Source organism: Elephantulus edwardii, unplaced genomic scaffold (genome assembly GCF_000299155.1).
Source record: "Elephantulus edwardii isolate Elephantulus edwardi_28Jun2011 unplaced genomic scaffold, EleEdw1.0 scaffold00016, whole genome shotgun sequence".
Taxonomy (NCBI): domain Eukaryota; kingdom Metazoa; phylum Chordata; class Mammalia; order Macroscelidea; family Macroscelididae; genus Elephantulus; species Elephantulus edwardii.
In genome coordinates, this window is record NW_006399766.1 from 11,736,913 (window position 1) to 11,756,264 (window position 19,352).

General features: G+C 42.6%; 1 protein-coding gene across 4 annotated transcripts in view; it reads right to left on the reverse strand.

The window, feature by feature from the left end:
* Positions 1–19,352, reverse strand: part of AIFM1 (apoptosis-inducing factor, mitochondrion-associated, 1) — a 43,797-nt gene that overhangs the window by 14,260 nt on the left and 10,185 nt on the right. Inside the window, exons 2-7 of one of the 4 annotated variants that reach the window (XM_006881792.1) lie at positions 15,723–15,865; positions 10,230–10,329; positions 8,698–8,703; positions 8,454–8,572; positions 8,193–8,323; positions 7,025–7,115 (exon numbers count right to left, since the gene is read on the reverse strand). The exons of 1 other annotated variant lie outside the window; for it this stretch is intronic. In XM_006881792.1, coding sequence (XP_006881854.1) covers positions 7,025–7,115; positions 8,193–8,323; positions 8,454–8,572; positions 8,698–8,703; positions 10,230–10,329; positions 15,723–15,865 — 590 coding nt within the window. Of the gene's footprint in view, positions 1–7,024; positions 7,116–8,192; positions 8,324–8,453; positions 8,587–8,697; positions 8,704–10,229; positions 10,330–15,722; positions 15,866–19,352 lie in introns of all 4 variants that reach the window. 2 more of the 4 variants (XM_006881790.1, XM_006881791.1) reach the window with 2 other exon arrangements.

The following is a 19,352-nucleotide window of genomic DNA, read 5'->3' on the forward strand; positions in this document are numbered from 1 at the left end:
GTTAAAATCCACCAGCTACTCCTCCGGAGAAAGATGGGTAATCTCCTCCCATGTGACATGCTGCTTCTAAAAATTTGCTGGAGGGTCCACTATGAGTTGGTTCTGACTCAACGGCAATGAATTGTTGCACTGAATAAGGAGTCTCACTCAGGAGAAAGATGGGCAGTCTCTTCTCTCATTGACAACTGCAGCGTTGGTGATCCCATAGAGGGTCGCTGGGTGCCAGAACTGACTCAATGGTAGTGAGTTTTATGGATTTTTTTTAGTGAGCAAGGAGTCCTAGTGCTGCTGTGCTCAAGCACTTCGCTGTGAATAAAAGGTCAGTGGTTCAAACTCTCCACTAGTTCGACTTCCTGTAAAGATTATGCATGAGAAACCTACAGAAACCCAGGAACCCTATGGGGCTGGTCTCCTTGTCCTATACTGTTGCTATATGCATCAGAATCAGTGGGATGGTACATAACAACAACAACAACAAACACTATTAGCAATAACAAATGCTATGATGGGACAAGGTATGCAGTTCGAATCCACCAGTTGCTCCAAGGGAGAAAGATGGACAATCACTATCCGTGTGGTTTACTGGCTCTGAAAACCCTCTAGAGGGTCAGCTATGAGTCAGTCCCAACTCAACTGCATGCAACAACCTCATCATGGGACAATGCAAGTTGCTCTAGGAACAGACAGAGACAGAGGGCAGGCTGAAGCTTCCAGAGGCAGTTAACAATAAATTGACATTTTATGGATGAATTGTTTCCATAGCTTCCTTTACTTTGTCCTTAGCAAGCTCCCTCTCCAATCCAATCCCACTACAGACAGACCATTTTTAAATATCAGAGTCCCAAACTGACTTTTACGTTTTCCTCTTGTTATACTGAATTGTGTCCCCCCAGGGTGTGTGTCCATGTGACATGATTCTCAGTATTATGGAATTATTCTATGTGTTGTATAACCCTTATCCTACCTCTGTTGTTGCTGTTGGGTGCCATCAAGTCGGAACCAACCCACAGCTGACCCTACAGTAGGTTTACAGAGGCAGTAAATTACCCAGGAGGTGATGGCCCATCTTTATGGAACAGCTGGTGGATTCTCTTTAGGATGTTAATATTGAGCTCTAGTGACCTAGTGGGTCACTAGAACCCAAAGGCATTCAGTTCTAACCCACCAGCTGCTCCTCGAGAGAAAGATGGGCAATCTTTTAGGCAATCTGTTGTTAGGTGCCGTCGAGTCAAGTCCGACTCATAGTGAACCTATGAACAAAAGATCTGAACCTAGTCCTGTCCTGCGTCATCCTCACACTACCTGACACACATGAGCCCACTGCAGGAGTCACTGTGTCAATCCACCTGCTTGAGGGTCTTCCTCTCCTTCACCAACCGTCCACCCTTCCCAACATCATGTTCCTGTCCAAGAAATAACTCTTCCTAACAACATGTCCAATATATGTGAGGTGAAGCCTCATCATTCTCGCCTCCAAAGAGCACTCAGGCTGCACTCTCTGCAAGACATATCTGTTCATTTTCTTGACCGTCCATGGGATGTTCAGTGCTCTTCTCCAACACCACAGCTCAAAGGCGTCAATTCTTTTTCTGTCATCCTTATTCATTGTCCAAGTTTTGTATGAATAGCTAGTAATCAGAATCAGATGCACCTTAGTCCTCAAACTGACATCACTACTCCTCAATAATCTGGAAAGGTCCCTAATTGCAGATTTTCCCAGTGCAATGCATCTCCTTATTTCCTGAAGGGTGTTAATTGTGGATCCAAGCAAGATGAAGTTGGCGACAGTTTCAATCTCCTCTCCACCCATCATGACACTGCCTATTGGACCAGTTTTAAGAATCTTTGTTTTCTTGATATTGAGATGCAATCGATACTTAAGGCTGCATTCCTTGATATTCTGCAACAAGTACTTCAAGTCCTCCTCACTTTCAGCAAGTAATATTGTATCATCTGATGAGTCTCCCTCCAATTCTGATGCCACACAGTCCAGCTTCTCGGGTAATTGGCTCAGCATGTAGACTGAACAGTTATGGAGATAGAACAGTCCCTTCCCAATTCCAAACCAGGCAATGTTCCCTTGCTCCGTTTACACAACAGCTTCCTGATCCAGGTATAAATTTCATATGAACACTATCAAGTGCTCTGGGACTCGCATTCTTCTCAATGTTATCCACAACTTGTCATGATCCACACAGTAAAATGCCTATGCATAGTCAATAAAGCACAAATAGACATTCTTTTTGTATTCCTTACTTTCAGCCAGGATCCATCTGACAGCAGAAATTATATCCCTGGTGCCACGGCCTCTTTTAAATCCCGTTTGAACTTCCGGCAATTCCCTATCTATTCCAGCCGTTTTTGAATGATCTTCAGCAGTATTTTGCTTGAATGTGATATATCAATGATACTGTTCTATAATTTCCATATTCAGTTGGCCAGACAGCCATCCTCCAAATTTCCTGGCATAGACTGGTGAGTGCATCCAAGGCTGCATCTGTTAATCGAAACAAGTCAATTGGTATCCCATAGGTTCCTGGAGCCTTATTTTTTTTGCCAATGCCTTCAATGTAGCTTCCACTTGCTCTTTCATTACCATTGGCTCCTGTTCATACGGTACTTCCTGAAACTCTTCAATGTCAATCAATTCATTCAGGTATAATGACTGTGTATTTCCTCCATCTTCTTTTGATGCTTTATGGGTCATTAATACAATATATTGCCCATACCATCTTTTAACCTTGTAACATGGGGCATAAATTTTTTAGTTTTCAGCTTGAGTAATGCAGAGTGAGTTCTTCCCTTTTTATTCTTCACTTCCAGCTCTCTGCACATTCCATTTAAAGACTTTGCTTTGTCCTCCCAAGCTGCCCTTTGAAACTTCGACATGTTTTCCTTTAGATTTGTCTTCTTGAAATTCCAGTGCAATCTTTAGAGTCTCTTCTGACATCCATTTCGGTTTTTTCTTTCTCCTGTTTTTGTAATGACCTTTTGCTTTCTTCATGGATGGTATCCTTGATATCATCCCCCAACTCATCTGGTCTTCTATCATTGGTGTTCACTGTCTCAAACCTATTCTAAAGATGATCATGAAATTCCGATGGAATAGATTCAAGAGCATATCTTCATTGCTATGGTCTTATTTTCATTTTCTTTGGCCTCAATTTGAACTTGCATGTGAGTAATTGATGATCTGACCCACTGTCTGGCCCAGCCTAGTTTTGACTGCAGATATACAGCCTCTGAAAGTCTGCTGGAGGATCAGCTACGGGTCTGGTTCTGACTCCATAACAATGACTTGACTGATAATGTTAACAAAGGAGCTCTGGTGTGTTAGTGCTGGAGTGTCATGCTGCTAACCAAAAGGTCAACAGTTCAAATCTACCAGCTGCTCCGACGTGATCAGCCAATCAGTTGTAAGTGTAGGCTTACAACACCCTTTAAACAGGTCATGACCATGATCAGATATAAGGGGAGTTCCCCTGAGGTATGGCTTGCATCACTTTTTCTCATTTGAAACCAAATGAGAGAAGAAGCAAGCAGAGTGGAGAGGTCTGACTACCATCAAGAGAGACGAACCAGGAGTAGAGTGTGTCCTTTGCCTCAAGTTTCCTGTGCTGGGAAGCCCAAGACACATAGAGATCTCCAAGGAATCCCAGGCCTCCCTGCCATCAGAACCTACACAGAGCAAAAGCCCTCCCCTAAAAGTAGAGCCTTGAATCTGGACCTCAAGCCTCCTAAATTGTTAGAATATTTCTGTTTGTTAAAGCCATCTGCTTGTGGTATTTCTGTCATAGCAGCACTGGTCTGAACTTCTAAGTGTCTTTCTCAGTTGGTGGCACCTTGTCATCCACACAGATGCGTCACCTAGAAACGAGAATGTCACCCTTGCCTCCATCTTCTACCTTCAATCAATCACTTATTCTTGTAAAGCCTGTCACCTAAACATACTTCAAAGAATATACAGGAGACATATTTCACTGTCACAAGTTGGAGGGGTGGTTTTGCCCTCTAGAAGTTGAAGGCCAACATGCTGTTATGAATTCTGTAATACACAAACAGTCTCCACCACAAAAAAAAAGATCCAGGCCTAAGTGTCTCTGGGACACATCACCTCTCAATCAGGGAACGATGCAGTGATGCTATTAAGAGCCTGGCCTCTGGAATCAGAATGTCTGGGTTCCAAATCTAATGTCAGATAGCGCTGGCTCAAAATCTGTTTTACTTGCTTTGTGATTTTGGGAAAGGTTTTCAATCGCTTCATAATCCCAATACCCTTTCTTTAAAATGAGGATAATGAGAGTGCCTAACAGTGGTAAGATTAAGGAGCCCTGGTGGCACAATGTCAAAGCACTGAGCCACCAACCCAATGATAAGCTGTAAAGATGCATTTCAAAAGCTTAGAAGAGTTGAATGTTATTTTTCTATTCCATTGAGTTGAAACTGATCCATAGCTGACCCTCCAGTGGGTTTTCAGAGGCAGTAAACTGCACGGGAGAGAAGACTGCCCATTCTTCTCCCTCGGAGGAGCTGGTGGATTAGAACTGCATGCCTTTGGGTGACTGCAGTGCAGCTTCTTACCCCTATGTGACAAGAGCTCCTTTCAGGATCCGAATAGGCACTATATAAATATATATAACTCTATAAATGTTAACTCTTACTCTCATCATCAGCATCATAGTCACATCATTACTACACTAACTTGGATTCCCATCATCTTGGCCTGGAATATGACAAGTCTTTAACAGGGTCTCTCTTAAGTTTGGTTTCCATGAAATCCACCCTCCGCAGAGCCAATCACCCCTTGCCTTCACACTGACCCTAATGCATGGAGACCCTACAGTGAGGAGTAGAACTGCCCCCAGCGCTTCCAAGGCTGTGACCTTCATGGAAGCAGAGACTGTGCGACCAGACCTCCTCCACAGCAAGCAGACTGACCATTTAAAGTTGATCTAATTGTTTCACATCTTTGTCTAAAACTCAGTCTCACACGGCACCTGCAGCTCTCCATGGTCAGGCCCCTGCATCATTTCCCAGTCTCAGCCTTGCCACCTGATACACTCTCATCTATTAGGCCCTCAGTGCATGCACTTCCTAGCACTAAACATGCCTTTTCATAGACTTGGACATTTAGCTTTGCTACTCACTGCCTGAACTGTTCATATGCTCAATGCTCCGGCCTTTTGTTCATAGGATCATTATGAGTCGTCTACGACTCGAAGGCACCAAACAACAATAACAACGAGGAGCGAGAGAGAGCTACGTTGGCCCTACTGGACAGAAAGTTATGTTACCAAGCCGAAGGTGAGTGATTTTATCTGCGGCCCTCAGCCAGGTTCAAATTATTTTCCTGTCAAACATTCTTCTAGGTGGTATAGCACTGGTCTGTGCGTTGCTGTACAGAGGTAACTCGTGGTTGCTGTGATGCTGAAGACTGTGACAGTGATGTGCCAAACGTGGTAATCGGTACCCATGGTGGACAGTGTTGGCTGGAGCTTCCCGAATAAAACAAGCCTGGAAGCAGGAGCGGCATCCACTTCTGAAATGGCTTGCCTCCGGAAACTCTATGTACGAACGAACAGTGCTTAGGCCTTTCATGCGTAGGGTCGCTATGAGTCGTCTATGACTCAACGGCACCAAACAACAACATTAACTGCCTAATAACCTCTCACAGGGGCAAAAAGTGGGCCTGTCCCTCTCCAAAGTCAAGTTCTCTGCATGCACACTGGATCCTACCTACTCTGGGTTGTATTTCTTCAGATAACACCTTCCTTTCTATTAACCATTCCCATTAGTCTGCAAACCTACTTTTTACTGTTAGGTGCTGTCGAGTCAAGTGTGGCTCATGGTAACCCCATAAACAACAGATCTGAACCCTGCCCTATCCTGTGCCATCCTTATCATCTCTGACATACTTGAGCCCATTGCTGGAAGTCACAGTGTCAAGCCATCTCGTTGCGGGTCCTCTTTTCTTTTGCTGACCTCCGCTTCCAAGTATGATGTCCCTTTCTGAGGAATAAGAGCCTCCCCTACCACCATGCCCAAAGTATGTGAGATGAAGCTTTATGGTCTTTGCCTCCAAGGACTATTGTGGCCACACTTTTTCCAAGAAATACGTTTGTTCTTTTGGCAGTGCATGGGATATTCAATACTCTTCTCCAACACCCATCATTCAAGTGCATCAACTCTTTTGTCATCCTTATTCACTGTCTAGCTCTCAGAGTCATACAAGTAATTGAAAAGAGCATGGCCTTTATCAAACACACCTTAGTCTTTAAAGTGACATCATTGCTCCCCAGAAATTTGGAGAGGTCGAAATTACTTAGTAATTACTTAGTGCATTCCCACTAGCACTGGCCACCGACAACAAAATATATATAACACAAGACACAACATTCCCTGACCCCACAAATATCCTCTAACAGGTGCTACATTATTTAGGACATCTTCTTTGTAACTTGTAATAATATTTTCAATGCCGGATTATTTTATTGTCTTGGATAGTTTATAATTTTTTCGTCAGTCTCCTGTCATTTATAATGCCAAAGATAAGTTTTCCCTGCCTTTCTCATTGCTGTGATGTCAGAACAGACTCATAGGTGACGCTCCAGCAGGTTTTCAGAGGCTGTAAAGTGCATGCGAGGAGACTGCCTATTTTTCTCCCAGCGAGACACTGGTGGATTTGAACTGTCAGAGGCAGTGAGCAACGCAACTCCCTACACACGAGGTTGTCAGAGCTCCTTAAGGAAGTGGACAAACAGGAAGGAGGAAAGGCACATGAGCAAATCAAGCGAGATAAAGGTCTTTAGGGTTGAGGTTCCCAACCATTTGGCTTCCTGGAAACATGTAGTGAGCACACTACTGTCACTCCTCAGCAGAGCGCAAGCAGCAGGGCAGACTGACAATGGTAAGCCTAGAAATGCTTCTGGATGTTTCTTCGATGGCAGGACAGACACAAGAGGCACTGGCTGCCCACACATGCACATGCAAAGAGCCCAGCACAGGAATCCAAGTACTAGCTCACCTTCCTCCCAGTGAGGACAGCCACGCCACCATTCTCAACGTGAGGCAGGTCTTGTGCAGAGGTATAGAAAGAAGGTGGCTGGAAGTATATGCTGTACAGAGAAGGGGGGGAAATGTTACACAAACCCAGAATTCCTACCTGCTTCCCTACAGCGGAAGTAAAACTGTTTCTATCATGAAAATCATTTTGGGAATATTTTTCCATAGTCAGTCTCCAAGGTTACTAAATATTACTTACACAGAGGTACCGTCAGTCAGTGGTTCCGATGTGAGCATTTTTTCCCTCCCTCAGGGAATAATTAGCAGTATCTGAAGACACATTCCATTGTCCTAAAGCAGAAGGGTGCTACTGACATCTAATACACAGAGGTCAGGGGTGCTATTAAACATCCTATGTTGCACAGAGTAACTCCCACAGAGAGAAAGATCCCGCCTCAAATGTCAATAGGATTAGGGGTAAAGAAAACGTGATTCTAGATTTAAATTCACATCAATGTAAGACCAAGAGGTGCAAGCAAGAACTGGCATTCGCCTTTCTACTATACAAGTTGCCCAGAATTGTGCTGGTCAATGGAAGGCACCAAGTCTACCTCCTGAAGTGACATGAGACATTAATTAAGGGGTGACAAACTAAATTTGAAGTATGTACCCTGATGTTTGAGACTGCAGAAGAGACAGAGGTGGGAAGACCTGTAAAACTTGGTTCAGTATCAAAGGGACCATGAATGAGATTCTTTCAAGTCTCTTGTGCAACATTTATTAAAGTCGCTCTTCCTACTGCTATTGCCACCGATTCTAAATGCCTGCTCGGGTCCCAAAGAAAGCGCCATTCAACAGTTTGTGATCTTACAGGGACATGCACAGGTATAAAGGAGTAACACAGGTCAGGCTGATTCTCACCAGGAGTCTAATAACAAGGTCCTGGAAATGGGAGCCTGGGCATTTTAGAGGGCAGCATTAGACGGTCAATTATTGGATGATCTTTTATCTGAATCCCAAACTCTTGCCCACCTGGACTGCTGCTTCTAGCCTAGCTGTATTACACGTATGTCTGTCGCTAACCGCAGCGTGCAGGTAGTACCCCTCCTGCTCACCACTCACAGTCATAACCCACTCCCTGTGCTTTGCCTATGCAGTAAGGCAGGTCTGCTTTACAGATGTGCACACACCTTCTCTCTTTTCCATTCCACTGTCTGAATCGCAGTGTCTTCGTGACGTTTGGGTCATCTGAGAACCACAGTTCTTTGGACAGAGGAGGCCTCATGTATGGCAGCTCTGGATCTTCTGTTACAATCAGTACCTGGAACACAAAAAAAGAAAGGCATTTATTAGAGCTGAGTCATTCAAGAGGCAAATGGCAAAGTGTTCACACTGGCTAAGTGCTGTCAGATGATACCCCCCTGTGCCAAGCCCATTCACGGGCACCTTACCCTGGCCCCAGGATCCCGTGCCCGGATGGACCTAGCTGCGGCAAAAGCAGCTGTGCCTCCTCCAATGAGCAGGAAAGGAACATGAGCTGGTGGCTTGACTTGAGGAACTGGCTCTCCTTCTGAAGTTGGAAGCAAGACAGGGACAGGGTGAATCTCCTTAAAGTCTAGGATGAGTCTTTGTCACTAGTATGAAAAAGCCAACAACTCCTTCCATGTGTTGAGTTGCCATCGAGTTGGAACTGACCCACAGCTGACCCTTTAGCAAGTTTTCAGAGGTAGGAAATCGCATGGGAAGGGATTATCCATCTTTCTCTTGCAGAGCAGCTGGTGGATTCGAACCAAGAACACTGGGATTGGCAGCACAATTCCTTACCAATAAGCCACGAAAGCTCCCTAGCTTTATACTTTAGTACATAGTAGCTTTATACTTTAAACTTTTTTGTTCACCACCAAAAAAAGAAGTGGGCCATTTGACCAATGCCATTCTTTCGCAAAGTCTTTACTGAAACATAAACCTAGCTTTAATGCTTAGTTATTTCTAAAATATATTACAAAGTACGGGTTACTGCATCTGCCCTTCCTATTAATTTCTTATTGACCAACAGGAAAATAACAAGTTGATTTTCACCTTTCATTCACAATCAACAGGGAAAGCCCTGCAGGTCAGGGGGTGTGGGTGTCATTCTACAGTCTTCAAGAATAACGAGGTGTTATTGAGGAAAGCAACACAAACCGCCCACCCAGTGTTGTTTGGGTTTGGGCTTATTAAAGGATTAAAGCATTCCTCTCTCTCTGGAAAAAAAATATCAAACAAATCATTTGAGATAGAAGTGACACTTAGGGCTCTATGCTTTAGGAAAAATAAAAAAATCTATCTTTAATAACTTGAAACACCAAAGACTAAAAAAGGGAACACAACAGAACAAAAGAATTTCTTCCATGGAAAAAAAAACCAGCTTTCATCTCTTTTCCAATAGTTGTAATCACCAAGCTTACATCTTTAAAATTTTTTTTTCAGTGTAACATAAAGAAAACTAAGAACCATAGTCTTCATTCTAATACACACACACACACACACACACACACACACACACACACATTCTTCTAGGGAGCTCTGGTGGCCTGATGGCAAGAAGCTGCCATGCAATTCCAAAGACACACGGTTTGAGGCCAAGGATGGGCAATCTTCTCCTGTGTGTCTCTGAAAACCCGCCAGAGGGTCAGCTATGGGTTGCCGACTCTATGGTACACAACAGCAGCAGCAGCAACAACAGCAACAATAATATATATTCTTGTGTGTGTGTATACCGTCGAGTTGGATCCGACTGGCACAGAAAGAGACTGCTCCTCCTTCTCTAGCGGTGCATCTGGTGGATTCAAACCCTACACCTCTTGGATTGCAGTGCAGGTTCTTGCCACTAGAGCTCCCTTAACAACAACAATATATATTCTTAACCCCAAATGCTAGCCACGTGTTTTTCACAAATGTCTCCCTGAAGCTTACAACCTCACTGCATCTTAGAAGATAGTCGTAAGGGGAGCTCTGGTGGCCTAGTGGCAAGAAGCTGTACTGCAATCCCAGAGGTACATGGTTCAAATCCACCAGACACTCTGCCGGAGAAGGAGCGACAATTTCCTCCTGTACCAGTCAGATCTGATTTGACAGTACATGCACAAAAAATAGTAATAAAAAAATTTAAAAAAATAAAATAAAATAAAGAAGATAGTCTTAAACAGTGTGTGAACAGTTCACAATTTTCCCTTCACACTACTCACCGGGTGATGCGGCCCTTTTCCGTTTCTCCTCTGGTGTCAGCCCTATTTCTGAAATTCTTTCGTTGTATCTTTTTTGGTCATTTTTTATAGTTCTGTAGGTCTGTAGATCCAAACACGGAAAAAGTTATTTCACCACATAGTTAGCTCATGCCATTTAAAATATCATTATCTCTCCAGTAAATGGTAAGCCTTTTGTCTACATGAGGTCGCCTGCTCTATGCTGAAACTGCCAAGGCAAAATTATTTTTTTTTAAAAAAAGATGAAAAATATTGGTTGAGAAAGGGACAGTGCAGGAGAAGACCCTTGATGAGATGGATTGATCCAGTGACTGGGGTAATGGGGACAGGTACGTCAGAGACAATAAGACTGGCACGGGATAGAGCAGGGTTTAGGGCTATTGTACATAAGGGTCGCTATGAGTCTCAAGTGACTCGACAGCACATAACAACAACAAACAAGGTAAGCAGATGGAAGAGCTCAGCTTTCAGACTGTTAGGCTCTATGTCAAGGGCTCTGATCTTCAATGCTGAAGGTACAACTCAGAAATCAACAGAAATATTTTATTCTAGTAAAAGAAGGGCTAGGAAGGACCAGACTTAATTCTACCAGGCAGAAAGAGGTTTCTGGACTACACTGGACATTAGTTGTGAAATCAATCTATACAGGGTCCTGGTCTTTGCTGGGAAGCTATGACATAAGTTTCTTCACCCCACGTTTTAATGGGTGTTAGTTATGGACTGAACTGGATCCTCCCCCCAAATATTTAGCGGAATCCTAGCCCCTATATACCCTGTTTGGAAAGAGGGCTTTCTTTGTAAAGACTGTGCCCTAAATCTAATCACTTCTGCGTTCCAAGGAGCAACATGAACAGAGACAAGAAAGCACAAACAGGGAAATCTAGATGCCACGTGAAGGTCATTAACCAAGGGAAAATGAGGGTATAGAGTCTGAAAGGGACAAGGATCTTCTCCGAGTCAACAGAGGGTGAGCTTTCCCCTAGAGTTGGTGCCTTGAATTTACACTTCTAGCCTCCTGAAGTGTGAGAAAATGAATTTCTGTTCTGTCAAGCCACCCACTCATTAATGATATTTTTTGTTACAGCAGCACTAGACTAAGACCCTGGAGAACTAACAGATACTCAGATGAGGGAAACATGGTCACGTGTATCCTATTCGCATACTGCTGCTTGCTGCTGCTGTTGTTATGTGTCATTGAGTCAGAACTGACCCACAGCTGACCCCCTGGTGGGTTTTCAAAGGCAGTTAATGGCACAGGAGGAGACTGCCCAGTCTTCTTCTGCCAAGCAGCTGGTGGATTTTAACTGTGTGCCTTCAGTATGGCAGCGCAGCTTCTTGCCATCTGTGCTCCCACCTATTTTCATACAGTAATTCATTTTCTCCTCAGTGACCTATTCTTTTCCTAAACTGATGAGGCAGAAGGAGTCTTATTAGGAAATAGGATACAGATATTAAGGGGTAACATTTTGCTTGCACTCTGTTGTATTTCAAGTATCTTCTTTATAAAATGGAATGGGTCCAACAGAACCATTATGATTAATTGGGTTTCTTTTAACACACAGTACCAGGGTTTATTTACTGGAGATAAAAAAAGCAGTTAAGCAAGCATGACTTTTTCAGTCACAACACTTTTGTTTTGTCTGTATCCCACAGGGCTCAACAAGACAAGGATTTAAATGACTATGTTAAATGTCATTCTGCATTATTGGATGCAGAAGAAAGTGAAAACTATCTGAGAAAGGAGCATAAAACACATTGTAAAAATATGTCTATGATCCCCCCTTCCAGAGGATATTAAGACAATATGCTGCAATAAAGGCCTTGGATCCTGAAACCCATAATTAGTCCAGAAAGACATTTAGCATGGGATACAAATGGAGTAGAAAGCTAGTTGTTATTGTTAAGTGTTACAGAGTTAAGCATGACTCATAGCGACCCTATGAACAAAAGATCTGAACCCTATTCTGTAACTATCATCATTTCTCTAATGTTCAGAGAGTTTCCAAAGGCACGTTGTTTAGGAATGGGATGCCAATCCTGCTTCCAAGCCTGTCTTAATCTGGGAACTAGTCCTGTACATTAAAAGATAATTCCAAAGGGGAAAAAAAAAATTACAAAAAAATTTGTTTTCAGAAGATTTTTAAGTAAAAAAAAAAAGGCAATCCCAAGGATTTACTATTAACTTAATTCCTATTAATTTGGAGGGAAAACATTTTATCTTGGCATAGGGAGTACTAAAGTAATATCATACTTAAGAGCACTTCCTCATATGAGGAAGAAAAAATTATGAGAGGATACTAATTTATTTAGCCATCTCATCAAATCGGCACTAGATTTTAAGTTAACACTGTGTTTGAGAAGAGTATCAATTGCAGAGGAAAAAAAAACCTAAGCTAATTCAGATCAAGTTTGGGTTTTTTTAACAACTGAAAATCTAAGGTGGTACCAAATAGCTGATAACAGTTGCTCGCAGACAAAAGCTTATCATTTAACCTGGAACCACTGCATTATAATCACCAGCATTGGATGACTCAGAGAGCAGTGAGGCATTTAAGTGTATGGCTTGAGAGGAACTTATGCATCTTGAGATATTTCTAGGGGGAGAGAAAGAAACCATGGCCAGCCCTGTCTTTAGGTCTGGCGTCAAGGGAATTTGCTTAGTCAACCCTGTGGAAACCATCCAACTCTGGTACAGAAACAGAAACCAGGGGTTTAAGTCGTTACACAGACATCAAACCCAAACTCCCAGTCTGTTTTTGAGAGTAGAACAACAGAGACAGAGATAAGAAATGGCAAAGTTAAGGCTGAGGGGTAGTATCTGAATTAGGAATGAGAGACATTTAAGGAAGCAATCTACATGAACCGTGTTAGCTTGTACCACTTCAGTCACTGGTTTGACCAAATTGGAGACTACAAAAGGGACCCTGCCCAGCAAATAAATATACTTTGGAAATGAGGTCGGGGGTAGGTGGGGAGACTTCTATTTTCAGACTTCCTCAGAAGCATTCAGTAAAATGCCTTTGCACAATAATGCCAGGTTGACCGACTGTTTCCCACAAAACACAAAAATTACATTTTACCTAAAGTGACTCAAAACGGATGGTGCTTGTGTTACCTTTAATTGCTTATTTAATGTTTACTAGTTAAAACTGCCCAGTTTGGTATGTAGCACTAAAGCACAGTATCATTTAGGAGAGGAAAAAAAAAGAACTCTGCAATTGGCGGGCGTTTCCAATGGGTTGATGCTGTGATGTGTAATAAGCATTAAACTTCTGTTTTTAGAATGAGGTCTAGAACTCCCTAGTGACTGACCTTTAACCAATGTCTAGGAAGCACATGCTGTGAACATTTCATTGCCTTCTAATAGCTCCAGTTTCCATTAAGGCTACAGTTCTCGCCCACCTTAGCCCAAAATGTATTTCAGTGTAAGCATCTTACATAATAAACTCCTGCCCAGTGACTGTTGCTCCTACAATTAAGAAGTATACTAGGCTGCTGCGATCTTTCCCAGAGGCACCTGCAGATGCCAGTGATCTAGAAAGGGATCTTTAGTGGTGATACTGCACAACTGTAGGTAAAGCTAAGGCCAAGACAGAAACAAAAGGGAACAGAAAGGGAACTAAGTATTAGTGAAGAAACAGTCAATGCAAAGATGAGGAAGTATTTTTTGTGACTCTGTGCTTTTTTTTCTTTTTTGTGTATGTACCATCAAATCAGATCTGACTGGTACGGGAGGAGATTGCCCCTCCTTCTCCAGTAGACCATCTGGTAGATTTGAACCACATTACTCTGGGATTGCAGTGCAGCTTCTTGCCACTAGGCCACCAGAGCTCCCTCTTTTTTTTTTTTTTTTTAAAAAAAAGATGCTCCAGGGGTGGAGGAGAAATCTGTATTTCCTCCAAGTACGTTATCTATCAGACAGCTATCGCCTGTTTCGCATTCTGACGGGCACACTGTAAAGAGTAATCTACTCTTCTGCGTTATGCGTCAAATCAGGGCACTGAGGCTATAAGCAAAAAACCTTCACTGCCATCAAGGTCATGGCCTAGCAGGATAGAGTAAAATAGGCTGTTTAAGGCCATACATCTTTATGGAAACAGACTGCCTGTCCTCCTGTGGAGTGAGTGGCTGTGGGTTATCAGCTAAACTTTTCAACTACTACACCACCAGGGTTCCCTAGGAGTATGCAGGTAACTTAAGATCCTTTCCATGTCCCTTTTTGGTAACACACTCAGCCACTAGCCAAAAAGTTGGCAATTTGCATATATCCAGAAGCACCTTGGAAGAAAAGCCTGGCGACCACTTCCAAAAAAATGAAAGCCAGTGAAAACCTTAAAAGGCACAATGCTACTCTGACACGCACGGGGTCACCATGAGGCAGGGTCCATTTGACAGCAGTGACCAAGGAACAAAGCTAAAAAATCACTGTCTTGAGTTGGAATCTAAAAAAAAAAAACACCACCAAACTTAAAAATTGTAAAAAAAGATTTTCTAGTTTTTAGCAAGATCTAAAAGGGTCATGGCTTCCAACCGTTAATAAGTGAAACAGAAAGCTCCCTTCGGTTAGGGGTGTTACTGTTTGTTATCTAAGCTGGTTCACTCAACCTCACATGATCCAACTTTGCACTGATCTGCTTAGTCACAGTAAACTCTGCCAAGTTAAAAAAAATTACTCACAGAATAATTCCTCTGTGACCAACTAAACTGATCAGAGTTCATTTAAGTAGCTGTAACTGGGTCACTACTGCATAGCAATGACTTAAGCACCTTCTTTGTCACCTCATACAAACTCGACTCTAAAATTACCAGGGAAGGGAACTCTGGTGGCCTACTGGCAAGAAATTGTGTTGCAATCCCGAAGGTGCATGGTTCGAATGCACCAGATGCTCTGCTGGAGAAGGAGGGGCAAGCCCCTCCTGTGCCAGTTGGATCCAATTTGATGGTACACAACAATGAAAAAAAAAATAAAAAATTAAAATTACAAGGGATACTGTGCCTGCTTCCATAATTTAGTCATAGGGTGAGAGTTGAGGATATAGTTCTTCTTTGGCGTATGTAATATTTTTAATCAAAGACTGTCAATAATTTTAAAAAAATATTGTCTCAAACTGAGGAAAAAGAAAAGAGTTGACAAAAATCAAGCAGAATCAAGTATTGTGCTAAGGAGTTGGAAGGAATTCTGACCTTGTTCAGAGGTTAGTGTGTCACATCCCAGAAAACATACAATTTTGTGGGTTAGTCAAATCTAAGATGATTGGAAAAAGCAGAGCTCAACCAGCATGAAATTACATTTCAGTCATTCCCAAATTGGCTCTCCTAAGACATTAGATGGTAAGCACTTTAAAGAAGGCTCTGTGGAAATTTTTCTAAAAGGAGAAGGAATTAATAGCGAAAGTCTGAAAGCAGAGAAGAAAGCAGAGTCCACTAATGGGAGCGGTTGGGTAGCTGCTTTACACAAACTGCTTTTCTACTTACATATACACCAGCGCCTACAGCTGATAAGCCCGCAAAAAGGAATAATAGAGTATTATCGAATTTGCCCCCTGAGGCACCAGAGCTAGCCATTTGTCTTGTCATCTTCAGTTCTAGGGGGACATCCCATCGCTGGAACAAGTGGCCTAAGGAACACAATTTATTAAGACACACACAAAAATAGAAGAGTTAATACATATTCATGACTAAATGTCAATGCATTGTACAAGTAAAGACTGACTGCCCATTGGGCTGCATGGTCCTCACTGTTAAATGACCAAGAAAATCAGAATCAAAACTCCAATATACAAATACCACAGACATCTGAATGTACACACTCAAGTGGGTGGCATTCTTAAAACCTACAATTTCATGCTCTTCACTCAAAACAAAAAGTTAAGAGGATTTCATTTCCAGTAGAGATCTTGAAAATCTGAAGAGCAGTTCACACTGTCCCTTTCCTATCTTTTACAATAAGCATGAACTCATGGTGTAGAGTACTTACAGTATTGCAATTGGATAAGAAGTAACACAAAGCTATCGAACTTTGCACAACATAAAATATTACAATACACTATAAACAGGACACAGTCCCATGAAAGTCCTGGAAGGCAAAAAAGGTTTAAGTTCAGAACAATTCAACAAGAAATTAATTTTCCTCCCGTCTCAACCAAAAAAAGTTAAGACTATGAAATACTTCAGAATAACAAAATTGAAAATGTCCACCTACCACCTGGCTTTCACTCCACCCAAGTAGTATACACAGATGATTTTGATACAGAACTACAACAGTGACCTAGTAAATATATTAACTTTCACATGCAATCAGAAATCAGGCCATTTTCTGATGCAGGAAGGTGCCTTCCTGCTTTTAACAGTCTTCAAGTTGACTGCTGAGCTGGATCAAGGGTTGGCAAAGTTGTTCTGCAACGAGCCAAATGGTAAATCTTTTCCGCTTTGCAGGCCATCTGGTCTCTGTCCTGAGTATTCATTCAACTCTGGTGCTGTCCCGCAGAAGCAGGCATGCTGTTTTGGGCCATTCAGTCACCGCTGACTCACAGCGCCCCAAGAGGACAGAGCAGAGCAGCTCCAGAGCTGCCAAGGCTGTGAACTCTTTCTTCCCCCCTTTAATCAATACATCCTTTATTTCAGCTGTGATTTGAGGGTAAGTTTACAGAGGGTACTGGGCTCGGTTTGTTTTTTCTTCAGTCATTCATGCACACTTTGTTCCATATCGTGAATCAGAATCAGAATGCGATCCTCCATTCAGTCCATATTATCCTACCTTAGTTGTTGCTGTCTACTGATTAATTAATTTTGTATTCTCCCCTCCATTCTCTGAAAGGCTGTGATATTTATGGCAGGTCTTTCTCCCAGGGAGCTGCTTCTTATTGCTGTTGTTGTTATGTGCTTTGGGTCACCTGCAACTCACAGAGACGCAGACAACAGCCCTGAACACTGCTCTATGCTGACCTTATTGTCTCTGACACACCTACCCCCACTGCCCCAGTGATTGTGTCAATCCATCTTATCCAGGGGGGTCTTCCTCTCCTGTGCTGTCCCTCCACCCTTCCGAGTATGATGTCCCTCTCCAAGGACTGGTCCCTCCTGACCATGTGTGGGAGCCGCTGGTGGGGTCAAATCACAGACTTCTGGGTTAGCAGCCTGGTGCTTTAACCACGGTACCACCAGGGCTCCTAAAACAGCCCTAAATGATGTATACGGAATGGGGGGTGTCTTTATTCCAAACTAACGCTAGATTAACAGACATGGAAATTAGTAACTGTCCTCTGTCACAAGAACAGGCTTCTGCAACAATGAATGAATGAAAACCCCAAATCTCTGTAAATGTTCACTAAAACTAATAAAATTTAATAATAATGTTTTAAAAAAAGAAGAGGCTTCTTTCCACTTTTCCCCAATCATTTTAAAAAGAGGTCAAACCCGTTCTTACCTTACTAGGAATACAGAAAAACACACTTGTGGACCAAGATGCAGCTTGTCTATGAAGCAAGGCATGCATACGCTTCACTGGGCCTGTTGACTAGTCCGTGGTAGTACTTTGCCAAGATGGCGTTCTATGGGTCTCACCGTTGCCAAGTAACTACCAGGGAGGGGTCACAGTGCAACTCCCTAGGGCCTATGCCACCAGAGCATACTAAAGCTTGAGCATGTTGTGCTTACTGGTTTGGGGTGGAAATTTGGCTGTGGATCATCGTGTGCTTACCCAATGGTTCACAAGAAGGATTGGTAGACATGCAGAGTGACAAGGGAGCTCTGGTGGCCTAGTGGCAAGAAGCTGCACTGCAATCCCAGAGGTATGTGCTTCGAATTCACCAGATGCTCTGCTGGAGAAGGAGGGGCAATCTCCTCCTGTGCCAGTCGGACCCGATTGGACGGTACATGCACAAAATAGTAATTAAAAAAAAAATTAGAAATGCAGAGTGACAGGCTGGCCCTGCATTTCCTGATTCAGTAGGTCTGGGGCAAGGCTCAAGAGTCTGCATTTTAGGGAGCTCTGGTAGCCTAGTGGCAAGTAGCTGTACTACAATCCCAGAGGAGAGCGGTTCGAATCCACCAGATGCTCTGCTGGACAAGGAGGGGTAATCTCCTCCTGTACCAGTCAGATCTGTTTTGACGGTACACACACAAAATAATAAAATAAAATTTTTTTTAAAAAGTCTGCATTTCGAACAAGTTCGCAAGTGGTGCTGATGCTGCTGGTCTGGGGACCACACTTTCAGGATCCTGTCTTGATTAAGCTTTGACAGAATGGGCACTGGACAAGGACACCATGTGGATCTATAAAGATTAGAAACAGGGAGCCTCACTCCTTGCTTTCGCAACAACAGGACACAGAAGGTTTTGAAAAGTAGCTAACAGAGGTCTGTAGGCTTATCTCAAATCCTGGGACTATGTGTGTTACAGAATCCAGAACACTGTGGCTTGTCTAAGTTTATCTCTCTTACATAGATACTCTGCAAATAAAAGACCAGGGGCCTATCCTCTTAGAGCTAGGAATGTGTTTCTCTTTACTGTTCTTAGTGCTTATCTCTTTAGAGAGAAAAGAAAACATGAAAGAAAATGGCTTATGTTTGGAAATAACAGTAAGTCATGAAAAGAAAGAACAGTAAGTCATGAAAAGAAGTAAGAAGACATGCAGAAGGCTAGAGCTGATTATCTCAAGCTGAGCAAGCCTTTGATTTTCCAGAAGTCAGTCCAGCAATGTGCCGAAGCAGCAGCAAAACCAACTGTCATAGCTCAGAAAATGAGACTGGTTATCAAGATGTTTTGGCTTGTTTTCCAGAAGCAGATTAACAGTAAGAGTAGGGATCTGGGAAACAGTCTACAAGTTTTAAAAGTGAATTTTTAAAAAGTACATAGGTTGATATTTAAGCTGCTTGAAAAGAACTGTAATATTGTTGTGAGCAAACCAATAGAGTAGATTTCATTTTGGACAAGATGCTTAGCCAAATGCTACATGGATATATTGATATTCCTCCACCACTTGGCCAACTGACTGGAAGAGATCCATATTTGTTCCCATTCCAAAGAAAGGTGACCCAACTGAGTGTGGAAACTACAGAACAGTGTCATTGATTTCACATGCAAGCAAGATTCTACTGAAGATTA